At 42.0% G+C, this 19,471-nt stretch overlaps 1 protein-coding gene across 2 annotated transcripts in view; it reads right to left on the bottom strand.

The window, feature by feature from the left end:
* Positions 1-358: 358 nt before the first annotated feature.
* LOC126470205 (protein BCL9 homolog) overlaps positions 359-19,471 on the bottom strand; it is a gene marked incomplete in the record, with an annotated part of 91,772 nt that continues 72,659 nt past the window's right edge. For both annotated transcript variants that reach the window (XM_050097875.1, XM_050097874.1), the window contains 3 exon segments: positions 359-3,605; positions 10,125-10,359; positions 17,331-18,053. In XM_050097875.1, the coding sequence (XP_049953832.1) occupies positions 1,922-3,605; positions 10,125-10,359; positions 17,331-18,053 (2,642 nt within the window).

Consider the following 19,471-nt stretch of genomic DNA (forward strand, 5'->3'; position numbering starts at 1 on the left):
CTGCTCCCCCTCCCCCCCCCCCCTCTCTCTCTCTCTCTCTCTCTCTCTCTCTCTCTCTGTCACTCTCAGCATAATTCTAGTTCCTCACAAGGGTCAAGCGGAACTGCTGAACTGAAATAACCACGTTCAATTGTGCTGTAGCCCATTATAGTCTACTTGGAGAATATTGTGCACTCTCAACATGCAGTTTTTGCGACTTGATATAGTCAATATTTAAAGATTTTTTATTTATATTGTGGTAACAAACTATTTTTAACATAATTAAAATTTGAACAATATATGAAAAGGATTGCTACCAATTCCATATTTTTTAATGGGAACAGAGCAGATAGTAGCTGCAACGAAACTGTTAGCCTATGTACGCTTAAAAGTATCAAAATAAATGTGTGAAATTAAACTGTTACCAAAATAAATGAGAAAAATGTCTAAAAAACCAAATACAAATTCTATATTCAAATCTATAAATATTCTGCCATGTTTCGACTATACGTTGTACAACTTGGCTGAAATTTTCTTCATCCTGTCCACCAACAATGTCCACTTGAATTAAAAGTCACTATTTCATCCAGAAGAGACTTTTTGTAACATTCATAATTTTTGTTCAGATGAGGCAAAGTGAAAGTACAATGGACAGAAGTCTAAATTAATATTGTCAAATAGACTATAATGATAGTCACAAGTATAAGAATCTTTTTACATTATACATCCAAGTAACTGGTTCCTTCATGACACAATTTATACATATATACAAAAACCACATATCATCCATGTCACATAGCCACTAACATTCCCTGAGAAGTGAGAAGCGATAAATGCCTTTCAAAAGCCAGCTGCACTTATGAAAGTATGTCATAAATGGTTTGTTACCATATTACAAACATTCAAAGTCATCAGTCTTCATTACTAAAAAGAAAGATACAACAGCTAAATCATACTTTTGATGTAACAGTCACAGCTTAGGACGCAAATGGGAGCCATAAAATTAAAAACAAAATGGAAGACACTCAATCACAAATGATTTTTTCCCCCATTTTAAGTACAATGAGTGGTGCAATTCCTTCAGTGTCTCTTTTTCTTTCCCACGAAGTTTCAGTCCCCAAACTTCGTAGTTACCACAACCGTTCTCTGTGGCAATAATCTCTATAGTGAACTACACTGTGCAACTCACTAAACTGCTACCACAGTTCAAATAGGAAGGAACACAAAAAGATATGTAGGGGAGTGCAAAAACACTATTAAAAGACTGGGTGGAATATGAATGACAAACTGCATGTACTGGTATACAAATCTGGTATTTACAAGACACAAAAACATTAACTCTTGATTTATGGAACAACACGGAAATCATTTAATTTACACATGAAGTTCATGTGTTTGAAGATAAATGTATGAAATACAATTGATATGACAGTTTTCTAGATACGTATCTAGTGTTTCACAAAACTGCTAAGTAAAACAAACCAGTTGTTTTCAAATACATTCTCAAACTTTAAACAAAAATAAAGAGATTTTCACCATCTTTTTTCAAAGAGAACTGCAAATGTCTAAGCTCAACACGGTTAGTGATTTTGCCCTCTGTAAATAAACAAAGATACAACTGTGACGTACTGTAAATCAGTACGAATATTCTGTAAAACACCAGACAAAATTTACGGACAGACATCATGTTCTAATTTCTACAATGTTTAAATTAATATGATAAGTTGTTTAACATGGCAATTAAACAGAATATTAATATCACTTTTACAGACCAATGGGATCCATATTGCTTTCGTTGATCACTGTTCCAGGTTGAAACAGTGGGATTATCTTTCTTACACCACACACGCATATTCACAACGGATGTGCTGGTATTTTTACCATTCAAATACACAATCCAAAATGGCAACACACTGTGAACTACTCCACACAATCCAAACGCTCATTTTGGAACAAAAAATGATTGATTTGGACCAAGAGTCTGATTGCTCATCTGACTTCTAGTGTTGGTAGCATACAACTGTTGCTGAAAATTATGGAACTGTTGGGCATAATTAGGATCAGCTGTTGTAGGACCCATGAATGGAGAATTCTTGAAATTGTTTGCTTGTCCCATTGAAGGTGGTAATGGCTGACTTGCATCTGGTGCACCACCTAACCCCATAGGTGAGGACTTTGGTCCAGGAACAAATACCTGTGAGCCAGGGCCCGGACCCGGCACAAATGGATGTTCACCACCGGGACAAGGCCCAACTCCCAGCATTCCACCACTCATCCTCATCATTCCACTTGGACGCAGGCCTCCACGCAGTGGGACTGCTCCCATTCCTGGCCCTCCATGGCCCACAACCATTCCACCTGACATTGGTAGATTCACACCAACAACAGGACTACTGGGACCGACTACTGGGCCACCTACATTTCCACAGCCAGGGCCAGAATGGGGCACATTGCCCATTCGCACTCCATTACCATTTGGTTGACCAGTTCCAGGAAAATACTGCAGGTTATGGACAGGAACACTGCCATCTAAGCTGGATAGAGGATTGGCAAATCGCTGCAGGAAGTCAAGACTCGGTGGTCCTCTCGGCCCTGGGGCTCCTGTCTGTGGCTTTGCTGGTAAGTACTGTATCGTATTAGGGGTACTTGCTTTTACCTGAACATTTGTGTGACCATACGTTCCTGGAGCTGGGGGTCTTCCAGGAGCACGTTGTGGGCAGGGATTTCCCATGTAAGGAGAAGGTCCCCTTGGTGGACCTAACCCCAACATGTTGCCAGACTTGGGAGAACCAACAGTTCCAGGATGCTGCACACTGCACGGAACTGCTCCTCCTTGCCCTGAAACACCACTGGGGCTATATGAGTGTGGTGGCACACCTTGCACTTGGAGACTCACAAAACCCCCACCAGGTCCACCATCCTGGCAAGGTCCCACATCTCCAGGATGGGCCGGTGACTGCTGAAAACCCATCACACCCGGTCCGCCTACCATTACAGGATTCTGTGGATTTGGTGAGTTTGACACACTGCTCGTCAACTGCTGACTCATTTGCGCCATTGACGTGATAGGGTCAAAGTGAGCCATCTTACCATCACAAGAAACACTGCCACTCACATTTGGATTCAGAGGCACATTTTCTGATCGCAGACATGGGAAGTTGCCTCCAGTTGTTGGTGAAATGTCAACAGGTGGTCCTCCACCAGATGGCGAAACATCTAAAAAGTGAGATGTCACTTTTACACCACCCACACCCGGCTGTGCCTGTTGTGGTACAAATCCTGGTACCTGGCTACACATTGATGGAGAACTTCCTGGTGGTCCATTGGGATTCTGAAACCTTAGCGCACCCATTCCATCATTCAATGGACTGGAGCTAAGGAAATGTGCTCCATCCTCAGGCCGCGGTGCTTTCACAGGTCCATCCATTCCTGGTGTTCGACGTGGAGCCTTGTTATCAGATCCTGGCGTGTGTGGACTTGGTAAAGGAAATCTAGTATCACCAGAACCACTTGGATACCTTAACTCCACAGACGTTGGTGTAAGAGGAGTGGCAGGCCCAGACATACGAGTGTTCATATCTGAGGACGAGCCTTGTAAGTTTCCATCCAAATTTGGTGGAGGTAAGCTGCCAAAATAAAATAAAAAAACACAGGTAATTAATGAAAATAGAGAACAATAGGAGATACACATACTAAAAACTAAACAATTGTGTCCCACATACTGAAAACGAAGTGCAATAACAGAAATAATTTGTATTTTTCTTAATGTGGGAAAAGGATTTAGGTAAGCAATTCTGAGTAAAATCCCGTACACCCTATTCATATATTACATGTCAATGGTTTGGTACATTTATACTCTGCAGTCTATTCAGAATAAATTTCAGTTTATTCTAATACATAATCTATTAAATTACGATTTTCTGCTACATCGATAATACGTCTAAAGTGTGCAACTCTGACATGCTTACATGACACTATAACACAATGAACCACTTGTGAAGACTAATGGTAACTCTCATCCAAGTGGTAGCGAGTTATAAAAACCAAGCTGAGAAACATCCGCAGTTTGGTGAGTTACAATGTATCTCTCATTTTTTAAAATCAAATTCCAATTTCAACGAAGCTATTCTTGCTATTAAAATAGTAACTAGTCTCACTGCACGAGATTTTGCTCTTACAATCACTATTCTTTGGTCTGATCATCCAGTATCATATTTTTCAACTTTTGCAATTTCTTTAATACTTTAATGAATACTATAGTCCTCCTTACATAGAGCAGATGATGAAGTATCTATTCCGCATTACATTACTGCTTCCTCCCTAGTTTTATTTCTCCTGAAGTTACTTCACTTCTACAAAAATGTTAAATTTCTGATGTTCGTAGCTGCAGAGTGAAGCAAAAAAGGGGCAAACAGCTTCCTGATGCTTAGTAACTATAAATTCTTGTTCAGATAAAAAGCTTTAACACTACTGTGTTTACAAACATTTGATCCCTTAGTGAGTCATGTCACACATCAGAAGTGTGACAACCTATGAAGAGAATTGGAAAGTTTAAGAAAACAGCCTGACACACAATATTTATCAGCCACATAATATTCCATTTTTAAGTTGCATGGTGGCCTCCCTGGTAATCACTGATTTATACTGTGATTAAATTTCTAAACTCCATAAGGTATTTTGCAGTAACTCAAAATTTAATTTCAGCAGTGATGGACATGTCAACAAAATGTAGTGTAGTTAGTACTTTTCCACATTTATGAGCAGATTGCTTCATTATGGTGGAAAAATGAATTTTGGTGATTAAACAAGCACACTTTTGAGAGCACGAAAGGATTAATACTTAGCGTAGAGGTGACAAGAACACTAAATATACTGGGTTGCACTTCCAAATTAGGACAACAGCTCTTATGGTTTCAGATCAATGTACGTCAGTGTCCACAGCTGTAGGCTCTTGTTTTAAGCATGGGATGATAATATTTAACAGTATTAATGCTGACATGAAAAAGGAGTCTGCTATGTGCATCTGGAAAGACAGGTCTTAGCTGTGGTAAGATATTCTGAGGGAAATCGGGAAATCAGTTGCTTCATAATTTACTGGAAACTATTCAGCTTTTCGTGGCAGCAGAATAGGAGGAATTTCAGTTTCTCCCAGTGTATAAAATGTTCAAACAACATTCAGGAAGCAGCCAGTTGGTATCTTGTGATTTTTAAAAAAAATTTCATTCATCAAAAAAATTAAAAACCTGTAATCATAGACTGCTGAAAGTTTTTCAAATTAAATCGTCATCAGTTCAAAGATCTCTTGAGAAATTACGTTATCGATCTGACAACACTTCACTCTGCGCACAGTTGGTTGATAATAGTGCAATGCCTGTCTGATTTGTCTTTCACTAGAACCATTCTGCTGAACGGTTACTTCAAGGTGGGCTAACTCAACTGACAAACTTTTAGGGACTGAGATGACATGTGTCCTTATCAATCATGGTACGAAGTATCTCTTCGCCCTCAGTGAGATGGTGACAACTATCAGCGTGAAGATACAAAACAGTGAGACTTGGCTTCCCACAAATGGCAAGCCCCAGCAAACCATCAAACTCCTTTTTGACCAACGCATCACAAAGTCCTATTAACAAAGAAAACTCAGTCGCAAATTTTTGCACAGTGGTAGGAGTGTGTGTCATGAACAACATACTAAAAATCCTAACTGGTGAGATGTGATAATTTGGGTGAGGGGCATTAAAAGATCAATTTTTTGTGTGTTTCTCAAATAACTTGAGAACAGACTTCTAGCAGAATTTTTTCCAAATTTTTTCCAGTACAAAATTAAACTACATTAAAGTTTCTACAAGAACGATCATATTTATTTTTTCTCTAGAATTAACAGTCTCTGTGTTGCAGGGGATGAGAAAGTTACAGATTATTAAAATAATTGTTCTACCAGTAAAAACTTAATGTTTTTCTTTAAATGAAGTGGGTTAAAAACAAATATTAAATTCATGAACTTCTCTTCTCCATAAGTCTGCAAACAAAGATGTGCACATGATTTCCTACTCTATCTACACCAATATATCACAACTGAAACAACTACAGGATGTTTCACAAAGTTATATGGACCCACCATAGCATGCCTTATGAATCACTGGTGACACAGTGTGCAGACGTGCCTGGGAAGCGTGTGTAGATGGGCAGTCGGTCAAATTTCAGTAGACATGGGAGTGGCAATCAGCCTAATAACCTTTGATATGTACACACTCTGCCGGAGTTGCAATAGTTGCTCCATCAGGGTGTGTCTTATAGTATACAGCGCATTCCTTTGCGGGGATGGGGCTGTTTTCCATCTCCTTGTGAAATGACAACTTACCTTTTTAATGGTCAATTCACCATGGGCGCAAAATATCTTTGGATTTGACGCTTTTCCTCTTTTTGGCCCCCTAGATGGTTGGTGAAGTGCATTTAGTGTCTCAATCTGTCCCTTTTCATCATTGGGACTCCTTACTGCAGTCTCACAGCCCATTATTTGAGAAAACCTTGGGCTGGTGAGAAAATTTTGAGGCATGTTTCTTTTAAGCTGTCGCAGTACCAAAATCTGTCGCCCCTGTGCCATTCCCTTGCCATGCGTGACAAGGTAAAGGCTGAGTTGCAGCATTGGCAGGATCAAGGCATCATTGCTCTTATTTTATTGAGTCAGTGGGCCACCAGTTTAGTGGTACTTCAGAAGCCCAATGGTGCCACATGCTCTTGTGGTGATTTTAAACAGATGGTCAAAGTGTGATGTGTCGCAAATTCGTATCCCATTCCTCGGCAGACAGAGTTGCTGGCAAAGCTGCTGGGAGGACGAGGGTGGGGAGCAGTATTTTCCTGCCACTGAAATGTGGGATGATTACCTGCAGTAGCCCCCGAACATGGTTTCTTGGACATCCCTCGTCAATAACACCCCCTTTGGGCTTTACCAGTTTAAAGCTTTCCTTTTGGGATCTCGTCTGCACCAGGAATTTACAAACACTATTTGGAACAGCTGATTCAGAATATTCCCTATTGCATCAAGTACCTTGATGACATCTGAGTCACAGCCCTACTCGAGAGGAGAATTTAGGAAACCTTCTGTCAGTTTTCCAAAACCTCCTGGAGAATGGCCTTCATTGCAAACTGGTAAAATGCAGCATTTTCTCCCTGAAGATGCATTTTTCGGGTCATGTGCTTCGTAAAGATGGTCTTGTCCCCAAGGATGACCACATCAAGGCCAATGTCAACATAAAAGCACCCAAAAACCTGAAAGACATTCAGTCTTTTTTTGGGTAAAATTTCATTCCTGAGGCTGTACACATCTGCCAGCCTCTTAACCAGCTTTCTGGTCTGCAGAATGTCAAAGGTCTTTTCAGTCTCTCAGGCAGTGCTTGTGGTGCTGCCTGCTTGGCTTGCTTTATGCTTGGTAAACCTTTCACCCTGGCCTGTGTTGCATCCCAGTACAGCACTAGTGCCGTCCTGTCCCATTTAAACATTGATGGCATTGAACAGCCCTTCACTTATGCATCAAAGATGCGGCACAGAGTAATGATTAGCAGGTGGAAAAGGTACCACTAGCTATTATTTTCGGGGTTAAAAAGTTCCATGTCTTACTGTATAGCACAGGTTTCCTCCTCATAATCAACCAAAAGCCACTTGTTTCCTTACTTGGCCCTCATTTCAAGTTGCACACCAGTTGCAGCAGTGGGTCCTCTTTCTCAGTAACTACTGTTATGACATTGGTCACTGCTCCACCATCCAGTATGCCAATGCTGATGTGCTTTTGTAGTTACCGGTGGGGCGTGATCTGGAGTTCAATCAGCAGGAGACTCTCGTAATGGTGTTGAATGATGTCTTGCCGCAAACCTTGTTGGACTTCCTGCTGACAGCAGGCAAAGTCACAACTGCCATGGTCACTGAGCCACTTTTCTGGAATATTGTTTCGAAAGTCCAGCAGGGTTGGCTGGAGCCCATCTCTTCGGGTGCAGATCAAGTGTAGTGTACATTCTTTCTCCTTCGTGATCAACTTAACATTGTCCAGGAGGGTTCTCATTCTTGCCACAGAGGAGCAATTCGGTCATGTGGCCATTCTCACAGAATTGTGTCCTCGTAAACTCCAGTTGCCGCACTATGACTCATATGAAGGCATCAGTGCAACGTCACATCTACTGGCTGGCGATCGAGCATGACATGGAACATCCAGTGTGTTCCTGCAAGGCTTCTGCACAGAACTAGGCGACCCCAAAGCACCAGTTCTTTATCCTTGGCCAATCCTGGAGCACCCTTGGGACAGTGTGCATGTCAACTACACTGGCCCCTTTTGGGCAGCATGTGGTTGTTGGTGGTCAGTGCATTGTTCCAGTTTCCTGTATGTTGCCAAGCTCTCCTCCGTGTTGTCAACTGCCACAGTTTGCAGGTTGCCAATAATTTTTGTCTTTGTGGCTTTCCCCAAAACCCAGATATCTGACAATGATCAGCAATTGGGGTCACCGCAGTTTTAGCGCCTTTGCATCCACAACGGTATCCAGCATCTGGCTACCGCTCTGTTTCATCTGCCTTCAAATTCGGAGTTGGAGAGTTTCATGTATACATTTAAGACCCAAAAGAACTAGTCTGTGTCCGACCCTTCCCGTGATGGGTGCGGTTTGGCAAAACATTTGAACAGGCACCATCCCCGGGTCTCCTGGATTTGCTTCACCATGAGTTGCATGCTATAGACTACCAAGGATGGCTGTTTTTTTCTTCCTGGGTCTTCTATTTTGGCCAGCTACTTTGGCCAGTGGCATGAGTGACTGCAGGATGTCATAGTGGGCCACGAAGCTCAACAGTAGTTTGTGGTGGATGTTGGCAGGGAGCAGCTGGCCCGCCAAGCACATCAGCTACACTCGCGCCCTCTTGGGACATCACTGCTACAATCTGCTAGACTGCCAGGCAGTAGTTTGGGTCACGATGTTGTTCCAGATGAGGGCTTCCATTTGCAGTGGGGTGCTTCCCTGTTGCAGCCCCTTCCACACACCTGCTGCCCTCCTATGACCTGCAGCAGCAGCCCCCAGTAGAACCCCACCACCTGCTCCTGTCACTGTGGAGCCCATAGATTTTGAGGTCCACCCCCCTCCCTCCTCCTCTGCCATCTCCCTCCCCCCACCCCTTTTCATTTATGGAGGTGCCATCCTCTCCACTGTGACTGTCACTGCCGCAGAATCTGTGCCCTTCCGCCCTTCCAGCAGAGCCAGTGGTGCTGGTGTGATAGTGCGGAAACCTGGTGACATGTAGTATGAGCCGACTCGCTGGCAGAGGTGTTTACCTGCAGGAGGCACTAGGTCAGGCAGGTCAGTGCTTGCTCAAAGTTTGACCACCTACCATATTGTCATGTCTTGTGCCAAGTGCTGTCTGCACCATGCCCGAGGTGAGTTCTTCCCATGCTCGGCTCTATGTGGGTTCGGACACTCTGCTTACTGTAGATCAACTCTCATGGCGAGTTTGTTTCCCTCTCAAGGGGTGCACATACTAAGGATACCTTCCTAAAAATTACCATCATCAGGCCGAGCAGATAAAAGGAATGATTAAAACATTGGTGGGCCTTGCTAAAATAATTTGTGAGCCACAGTACTTGGAGGAAAAGCTCTATCATTTATGAATTACTTTTGGATGAAATGGTTGCTGTGGCAAAAAATAAATCGGGCTCAATATCCTCAAAGATCTGAAGCTTCTAGTGGAAAAGAGCCACCGAAAAGGAAAGTTTTCCTATAATTCGTTAAAACAGTCAGTCACATATTGTATCAGATTCCATGTTTAAACTGCCAAAAATGTGTGTGAATATTAGAAGATTGCAAAGGACTGACACTTGCTGCTTACTATAGCAGAAATATGCTAAATCGCTTTCACGTGCAGTGAAACGTACATAGGAAATTTCAAAAGAAGCACCTCACTTAAAGAAAACAGAAGTAATTGTCGTCTGGGAAACACAGATGAATCAGCAGTGACAGATCAGGGGCTCGCTCTCTCTCTCTCTCTCTCTCTCTCTCTCTCTCTCTCTCTCTCTCACACACACACACACACACACACACACACACACACAGTGTCCAAACAGCACTTTTTCAATATACACGTAAAATTAGCTATAACAATATTTTAACACTTACGAAGGAGAACTGATGTTGCTTTCCTTCAAGCTTGTGTTTGGTTGCTTCTGAATAGTTAACTCTTGCCCTTCAAAAGTATTGAGGTACTGTATCTGCTGTGGGGATGGTACCGGCATAAGATTTGGCTCCTTAGATGGCACTGAAATAAGGCTTGAATCCTTAGGAGGTTGAGTTGGAATTTGCTGCTGCTTCTGCTGGGCAAGTGTTTGAAGTGTTCTGCAGAACATAGTGTCAACTGCAACATACAGACACGAGATGTCACTGAAAGATTTAATTAGCACTAAATGTAAACAGTTATAAAGAACATTATTTTTAGTGCCCCCCACCCCCACAAAAAAAAAAGCTTCACAGGATCAGTGGCTGGCAAACTGGGCTCTCACCCTCAAGTTTTAAGAACAGTTTTCTATTCCTCCGTAAAAATTGTCTCTCAATACATACAGCAAGAGGCTCCTACTAATCCCTACGCACTAGCAACACTAAGCTCAGATTCATCAGCCATAGAATTTTCTGAACACTGCATGAATGTGCATTATCAACTGGAGCTTTTCACAGCAGTGGATAATTTCACATTAAATACATGTACTTCTGATAAGAAATATGTTGGCTGTTTTCCTTATTAATACTTTGAACTCCATAAAAATGCCTGTTTTTCGAAATGAGTAGAGAATGAAGAAGTTACTATAGGGGAAAAGAAAGGAAAATAAACACAATATACAAGATAACGTAGGTGAAGCAACTATCAGAGCTACAAGCTGACAAGCACATGTGAAGCATATTCTTCTGTCAGTGGGAACCTAGATCATAGCAAAATCTTTACATAGAAGTTAGTTGATGGATTCCATACCAGGACAATAATTTACCACAGAATACAGACTGATCCACCATTTAGGCACAAATTCAATCTGCAGTGCATTCAGAAAGATGTAATAAATCTGAAGATAAAATCATCTAGGTCATTACGCCTCATCATGTTCCTCTTCAAATTTCTTTCTTTCAACTGACATTTCGACCCCTCTGCTAGGATGATCTTCAGGATGTTCTGGTGGTCCCAGTTAGGTGATTATGAAAAAGAAATTTAAAGTGGAACATAATGTGGCCTACCAACCTAGAAGGTTTTACCTTCAGTGACAACAGCTGTGCAAGTCTGCAGACTTACATGTAATAAATCGGTTTGCCAGACAGCTTCGGGCATAATTAGAGAGTGTAAAGGCAACAGAATATTTAATGTTTCATAAACCGACACAATCAGAGACATCTGTGATGTACCTGGTGAACACACATGATAAAGTGTACTTGCTACAAAAACCTACATGTTGGGAGCAGACAATCACTCAATATATAGGAACTGCTTAAGATATGCAGGAGGTTCAAGAAAATTTTGAATCTGCACAATAGTTGGTAGTATAGAATAGTAAGATAGTAAAGAGTGTTTTGGTTCTCAATGGTATTCACTTCATGTGCCTAATAGGTTCTCAAAAGTGAAGTACTTGTGAACCTACATTGTCTAAGGCAAAAGGTAATACTGTCTAACACTGAAAATCAGTTGGGTTGTAGATAAAGCTCATATGAGCAAATTAGTTTTAGATAAAGATAGAATGAATACTGTGAACAAAAATGAATGTACGTAGATATGCAAATTTAACACAGAAAATGTGCTCCATTCCTTTCACACGAGATTGTAAGCAATGGATTTTACACTGAATATGTTTGCAGTGTGAGAACACTGACATAACTGTTTGCCCTATACATATTAATTTCGCATTCATGGCCAGTTATGGGGATACATTACGTTCACATTGCATTTATAATGTTTATTAGCCACACAGACACCAGGGAGTTACATCAACAATACAGCAATTGTAGCTCATTTAAAGAGCAGCACCTAGCTGCAAGTGCTGATTAGTGTGGTAAGAACAAGACTCGGTCTGAAGCTCATCATCAGCAGTTGACCAAACTTTTTTACTGTTACTGAATCATAAGAATGTGGTACGTTAATGCACAAGGAACTTCAACAAGAAGTAAACATCTGTACAGCACAATGAGTCAATGTGTGTTGCTCACAGTCAGAAATGTAATGTTCTTCACAACTTTCGAACAGTAGGAATTTCTTGAACATTTATATGAGCTTTTCAATCCTCATCCAGTTCTTGGGATTGGAAACTGCCTATTACATGCGAATTTCTCAAGCACTGAGAAAGATCTGATCTGTTTCCAGACTGTTTTGTTTGAAAAGTAGTTAGAAAAGAAGAGTCCTGGACACCCGATGCCAAGACTGAGGGCGAAATTTTGGAAAATCCTTAGCCCAATAACAATGTTAATTGGGAACAAAGAAAATTTCTTATCAAAAAGTTTCAAACAATAAAGTAAAATCTCTTAAAATCCTTATCAATAATCCAAGTAAATTTGTTATATTAAATATCAAAACCTGTAGTCAAAAAGTGTCCAAATCACCCACTGGGTCTCTTGAAATTAGCACCATGTCTAGATGTGTCAAAATTGTTGAAAGAAATGCATGACAGAATGCACTTTTAATGGTAAAAGGGAATAACTGAATAGAATAACATATGTTTTGTAAATAATTTTAGTCTACCTAGTTGTTAACATATTTAAAATTTACAGTGCCTATGATAACATGCAGAGTACAATATAGTTTGAAGAAACCACTTTAGTGGCTTTAATACATTCACAATTTACAGCATGTTGGAAATATTTACCATTAGCTGCGCAAAAGTTGGCCATCTGCAATTATAGATCAAGATAAAAGACCTGTACAACACTGGTGTGTATGAGATGCAACAAGCCAATTTTCTCATTTGCATACGGAACAGACATAATAGGAAATATTACTCCAAAAATTAGGCAAACCTGGTCCTGTTACTATTCTGAAGCTGTTCCAAGAAGATATGTATACTTTTCTCCAAACGGAATACATAGCTATATCAACAGTTATACTGCAGAGTAAATAAATACAGAACATAGCATTTGTAGCTGAACAGTCAATGTCCACACATTTCATGTACAGGGTACCTGGTCCAACATGAGGTTAGGTAGCTTATGGTGTCCCTGTGCAACAATGGATAAAGCAACAACGAGGTGATGAAGAATCCAGCTAATGAGTGGGAACTGGACTTAGGCATAAAAAAACATAATTACAAATGGCCTTTACTTTTATTAGTAGTACATAAAACAGACACAAACATATAAAATTGAGTGCATACATTCTACTGCTAATATCAACCCCTTACTCCTTGAGACAGACACACCAATTCAGCTGTTTCACTATAATTGCTTAGACTAACTGCAGATTATAAACTCAGGCTGATTAAGTGTTCGTGAGCCTTCAGGCTCAAAATTTTTATAGATTCAAGTGTGGGTTCTTAGCAAGAACACAAATATCTCAGAAATGTTTGTCTGATATTTGAGGTGATGGTCATGAGAGGAAGTTAACACATTGGTGTACTGAGATGTTAGCTGGTCCAACTGATCAGTTGCTTACATTCACCACTCTGGCAACATTGCAGTGTATACGCATTCTTCTGATACAGTATGGGCAACTAGCTTTTGGTACTGAGCTTAGCAGCATCATGTTTTTCCCTAACAGCTGCTGCATGCCAGCCAATGGAGGAGGGTGCTTGAGCAGGTAAAATGAACTACTTGCACTGTAAAATAGATGCTCACATTTGTGAAACATAACAGTGAATTTCTTGTCTGTAATTGGTGCTGCCATTTTGCTTTGGTTAACTTGAAATATAGTTGGTAATTTATTTTGTTTTTGGATTTTTGGTATTTATTCACTTCTATTTCATTTGAAATGACATGCAGTGTGATGAGCAGCTAAATGAGTGAAGTGAAACAGAGGAAGAAAGTGTGCTACACAGCAAAGTCAACAAATCTGTGGGCTCAGTGAAGGAACACTTTGAGAAAAAGAAGGAAATGGGCAAACCATCATTTCCTGTTGCTCTGGTTATAAAGAGAGCTAGAATGGCCTGGAAAATAAGCAAAACCATTGTTTTAGATATAGAGAAAGGACAGAACAATACAGACTGAGATGAAACTGGCACAACAAAGTTTCGGTCACCAGAAAAAAAGTGGCCGAGGAATAAGCAAGGGATAGCTTGGGATGGTTTTCAGGAAGACATTATTTGTAATTATTCTGTTACAGAACCAATGATAACTATGTCAGAAATCATAGTAATGTGGAAGAAAGGATGGTTATACACTACCTGGACCAGAGTATCCGAACACCTCTATGTAAGGCAGAATTGATCACTATATGTCAGTATAAAAGGAGGCAGAGAGTATTGTGTTGCCACTAGAGTAGCAGTAACAGCAGAATTGGTCAGTCGAGCGAGGTTACTGACTTCGAATGTGGACTAGTCATTGGATGTCACCTGAGTAACAAATCCATCAGGAACATTTCACCCCTTGTAAAGCTGACCTAGTCAACTGCTGGTGACGTGACTGTCAAATTGAAATGCAAAGGAAAAACCACTGCTAAATCAAGGCCATGCACACCAATGCACTGATGGAACAGGGGTCATTGAGGGCTGTGTGGGGGGGTGGTCATAAAATATCAGGGGAAGGCATCACTTGTGAGTTCTGAAGTGCTACCAGCAATGCAGCTAGCACAATGACTGAGCACTGAGAGTTAAAAATAATGGGATACAGTTGTAGAGTAGCTCCTCACAAGCCATACATCTCTGTAGGCGATGGGAAACGAGTGATTTGGAGTGATGAATCACACTATACCCTCTGGTTACCTGGTAGAAGGGTTTGGGTTCGGCGAATAACTGGAGAGTGTTACCTGCCATCGTATGTAGTGTAATCAGTGATGTATGGCTGTGGCGGTGTTACAGTTTGGGGGCATTTTCATGGTTAGGATGTGGTCTCCTAAATGCACTTGAGTAAATGCTAGATGTGGAAGGATATGGACAGATTTTACAGCATTGCATATCGTGTATCATACAGGAACACTATGGAGACGATGACTTTATCAGCATGACAATGCACCCTGTCATAAAGCAACATCTGTGAAGTAATGGTTTGTGGACAATAACACTTCTGAAATATGCTGGCCTACCTAGAATCGTTACCTAAACCCACAGGGACTTCTTTTGGGCGAGTTAGAACGTCAGCTGTAGAGATGGGCAAAGTCGTTCATCCTTGGGAACTAGTTCACTGGTGATAACTCTTTTTTGGGAATCGTTCATTTTAACTTGTTCACCGTTCATTGTGCTTGGTATATGGTTCTCATGAAAAATTGAAAATTAGTAGCATGGGTGACTGAAGATGGAAGGTGCCAAGAGGGGGTACTTGCCTCCCCCCTGGAGTACAGAGTTTTTATTCACAACACACACTTGTAATTTTCGTGATTCTGCAAAAATCTCATTTAGCCAACTGCAGCGTTATGTGGCTAATCACAGTGAAATAATATAAGGTGGCGCACGAAAAACCGGTCCCGAGTACAGATTGCTCACCAATTATGCACAATTTGTTGACTGCTACGAGCAGAATAGATAAACATGTAATAATTAGGCAGTGAAGCAATAACATATAAGCTAATGCAAACAACTTCGAAACAACAGATGACGATTGGTAAGTGAGAATGAGCAGTCTAGTACTCAGGGCCGATTTTTCGTGCTCCACCCTGTACCACTGAAATAATATTGTAAGAGTTATCATATTCTCTTCACAAAATGTGACACCATACACTTGATTATGAATCGCGGGCTTCATTCGGATGTTAGTCGGTCTGCCTTCCGTAACAATAAACATACTCTTTTATCTTGGATAAAAAAAAGACGGAAAATGGCCACTCATGTATGCCGTGCTGACGTCCTTTGCATGTGTAATAACAAAAAATCTTGCCTTTTCACAATTATTTCTTCTGCTGCTTATCAAAATAGTGAAGTAAGCTGATACGCTGTTTTGTTACATAAAAAGACGTATGCATTACATGCCACGTAATTTTTACGTAATTTACATAATTATAAAATACATTTTAATTACCGGTCATGGACGCTGAATAGAATACGAAAAGAAGCAGAAGTTCAGAGTTCAAAAAATGTTTGAAACATATCTAGAATTGGTGTGCAAAGAAAACGAAATGAACAACAACAATTCAATATTGAACTAACTATGAGCAGTCGGCAGTGGAACTGTGATGAGTGGCCACACGAAGAAGGATAAGTCCGGCCGAGCGAGACCAAGACTGAGCCAGACGGGAACAGGACCAAGGCTGGAACGAGACCGGCCGATGTGCCGTTGCAGGAACGAGACTGACTGTTTCCTGTTCCAGGGAACTATAAGTAGAAAGCAGAGACCGAGACAGACGGGAACGGGACTGAGGTTGGAACGAGACTGGCCGACATGCCGTTGCGGGAACGAGACCGACCGTCTCCCATTCCTGGGAACTATAAGTAGAAAGTCGTGACCAAAGTGAACTATGAAAGACCGTTCCTTAGAATTCATCTTTGTGAACCATTCTTTTGGACCCGTTAGTGCAGTGCAGTGCCCAACATCAGTACCTTCTCTGGTTTCAGTTTTTGAAGAAGAATCGGCTGCCATTCCAACACAGACATTCAGCCACCTCATTGGAAGTGTCCCGTGCAGAGTTTACACCGTCATAAAGGTGAAGGGTAGACACATCCAATATTAATGTTCACTAGATATCCCGATACTTGTGATCAGAGAGCGCAAATCACTGTCTTATAAACACTAAGGTCTTTACAATAGGACACCAATTCAGTCTGAGAGAGATTTGGGAAGACATTATGCTTGCCCATGTTTAAAGGTCTATCACAGCATCTGCCTAACACAACTGTCATGTCTCAACCACAGGGCTAAATAACATAGTTTGGTTATGTGGAAATATGAGAAAAAGTTAACAACACAAAGAGAAGAGCTTGGCATTAATGTGTCATTTTCCACACACACTAAGAATCTAGGCTTTGAAGGACAACAGATTGAGAATATGTAAGTTTCCTATTGTTTTGTTGCATCATGCAGATTCTAATGTAAATCACTTAATATATAGCTCTCAAGGAATTGCACTGACTATTCACTTACTTTGGTCAAAAATATATTATAGTATAGCATTTGAAAACATTATCACCATGGGCAATAAACAATACTTGATCTACAAGCACACTATTTAAATTACAGATGTTATGAGTGTAAACATATTTACAAACAAGATATACAAACCAGGTTGCTGCTGTCCTGTAAAATCAGTGCCTTCTTTTCGAACTGCTGTCGGTGACAGATGAGTGGACAGTGGTGTCCCAGGATTGCTCGGATTAAGTGGACGACTTGGACCTGGCGAATCAAGAGGAGTGTTGTGAAGACCTGTTGGACTAGGTCCTGCTCCAGGAAGACGAGCTGATCCAGTACTGAACTGCTGCCGACTGTTCGAATCAGAAGGAGAGTTTATACCTGATGAGGCACGTGGCGATGGCAAAGACAAGTTTGATGTAGGGTTATTTGGTGAACCGGGGGTTGGAGAAGACAGGGCTGTTGGGACACTTGCAGACCTAGTCGTCGGATGATATGGTGGAGGTGGCCCCTGAGACCTCAACAGCGCAGGGCCCGAAGCTGCCCTAGCTGCACCTCCTGGGCTGCCAACACCTGTCATCACAGGCTTCTTCTTTCTCTCTTCATAAAACTGCTGCTGTAATTTATGCCATTCCAATTGTGCAGCAGCAGATGTCGGTGTAACGTGATTTGTAGCACCCATGTTCTTCTGTGGCATAAGCACCAAGTTTTGCATTGCTACACTGTCTGCTGGCTGTCCTAACATGGATCCATCTGGCATTAGAGATTGATGCTCCCCAGGGAACAGCATTTCGTGCATCTTACGCAAGGTAGCTAGCTGCTCCTCCCTATGCTGCCTTTGCTGTGGGGTCAAATTTTCATCAGGAACTTTAACACCTGAAAAATTAAATACAAATAACATTACTATATATATATAGCTCTGCTACAAGGAGCACAAACAGGCAAACAAAATAAGTCCAAGCAAGTTGCAATAAAGACTACAGATGTTGTTTGGTATGTTACACCACCTCATTTTCATTGAAGTGCTGATCATCAGAATATCTACTGTGTTGTTGAAATTTTCTTCACGTTAACTACATTGTTCAACTATGAAACTCTAACTTGAATATTATCTATCAACATTAGGTTCATTGCTAAAGCCACCATCTACATCATTAACTACATATAGTCACTCACTGTGAAGAATATTGAGAATATGGAATCAAAATACACTCCTGGAAATGGAAAAAAGAACACATTGACACCGGAGTGTCAGACCCACCATACTTGCTCCGGACACTGCAAGAGGGCTGTACAAGCAATGATCACACGCACGGCACAGCGGACACACCAGGAACCGCGGTGTTGGCCGTCGAATGGCGCTAGCTGCGCAGCATTTGTGCACCGCCGCCGTCAGTGTCAGCCAGTTTGCCGTGGCATACGGAGCTCCATCGCAGTCTTTAACACTGGTAGCATGCCGCGACAGCGTGGACGTGAACCGTATGTGCAGTTGACGGACTTTGAGCGAGGGCGTATAGTGGGCATGCGGGAGGCCGGGTGGACATACCGCCGAATTGCTCAACACGTGGGGCGTGAGGTCTCCAAAGTACATCGATGTTGTCGCCAGTGGTCGGCGGAAGGTGCACGTGCCCGTCGACCTGGGACCGGACCGCAGCGACGCACGGATGCACGCCAAGACCGTAGGATCCTACGCAGTGCCGTAGGGGACCGCACCGCCACTTCCCAGCAAATTAGGGACACTGTTGCTCCTGGGGTATCGGCGAGGACCATTCGCAACCGTCTCCATGAAGCTGGGCTACGGTCCCGCACACCGTTAGGCCGTCTTCCGCTCACGCCCCAACATGGTGCAGCCCGCCTCCAGTGGTGTCGCGACAGGCGTGAATGGAGGGACGAATGGAGACGTGTCGTCTTCAGCGATGAGAGTCGCTTCTGCCTTGGTGCCAATGATGGTCGTATGCGTGTTTGGCGCCGTGCAGGTGAGCGTCACAATCAGGACTGCATACGACCGAGGCACACAGGGCCAACACCCGGCATCATGGTGTGGGGAGCGATCTCCTACACTGGCCGTACACCAATGGTGATCGTCGAGGGGACACTGAATAGTGCACGGTACATCCAAACCGTCATCGAACCCATCGTTCTACCATTCCTAGACCAGCAAGGGAACTTGCTGTTCCTACAGGACAATGCACGTCTGCATGTATCCCGTGCCACCCAACGTGCTCTAGAAGGTGTAAGTCAACTACCCTGGCCAGCAAGATCTCCGGATCTGTCCCCCATTGAGCATGTTTGGG

The sequence above is a fragment of the Schistocerca serialis genome, chromosome 3 (genome assembly GCF_023864345.2).
Source record: "Schistocerca serialis cubense isolate TAMUIC-IGC-003099 chromosome 3, iqSchSeri2.2, whole genome shotgun sequence".
Classification (NCBI taxonomy): Eukaryota; Metazoa; Arthropoda; class Insecta; order Orthoptera; family Acrididae; genus Schistocerca; species Schistocerca serialis.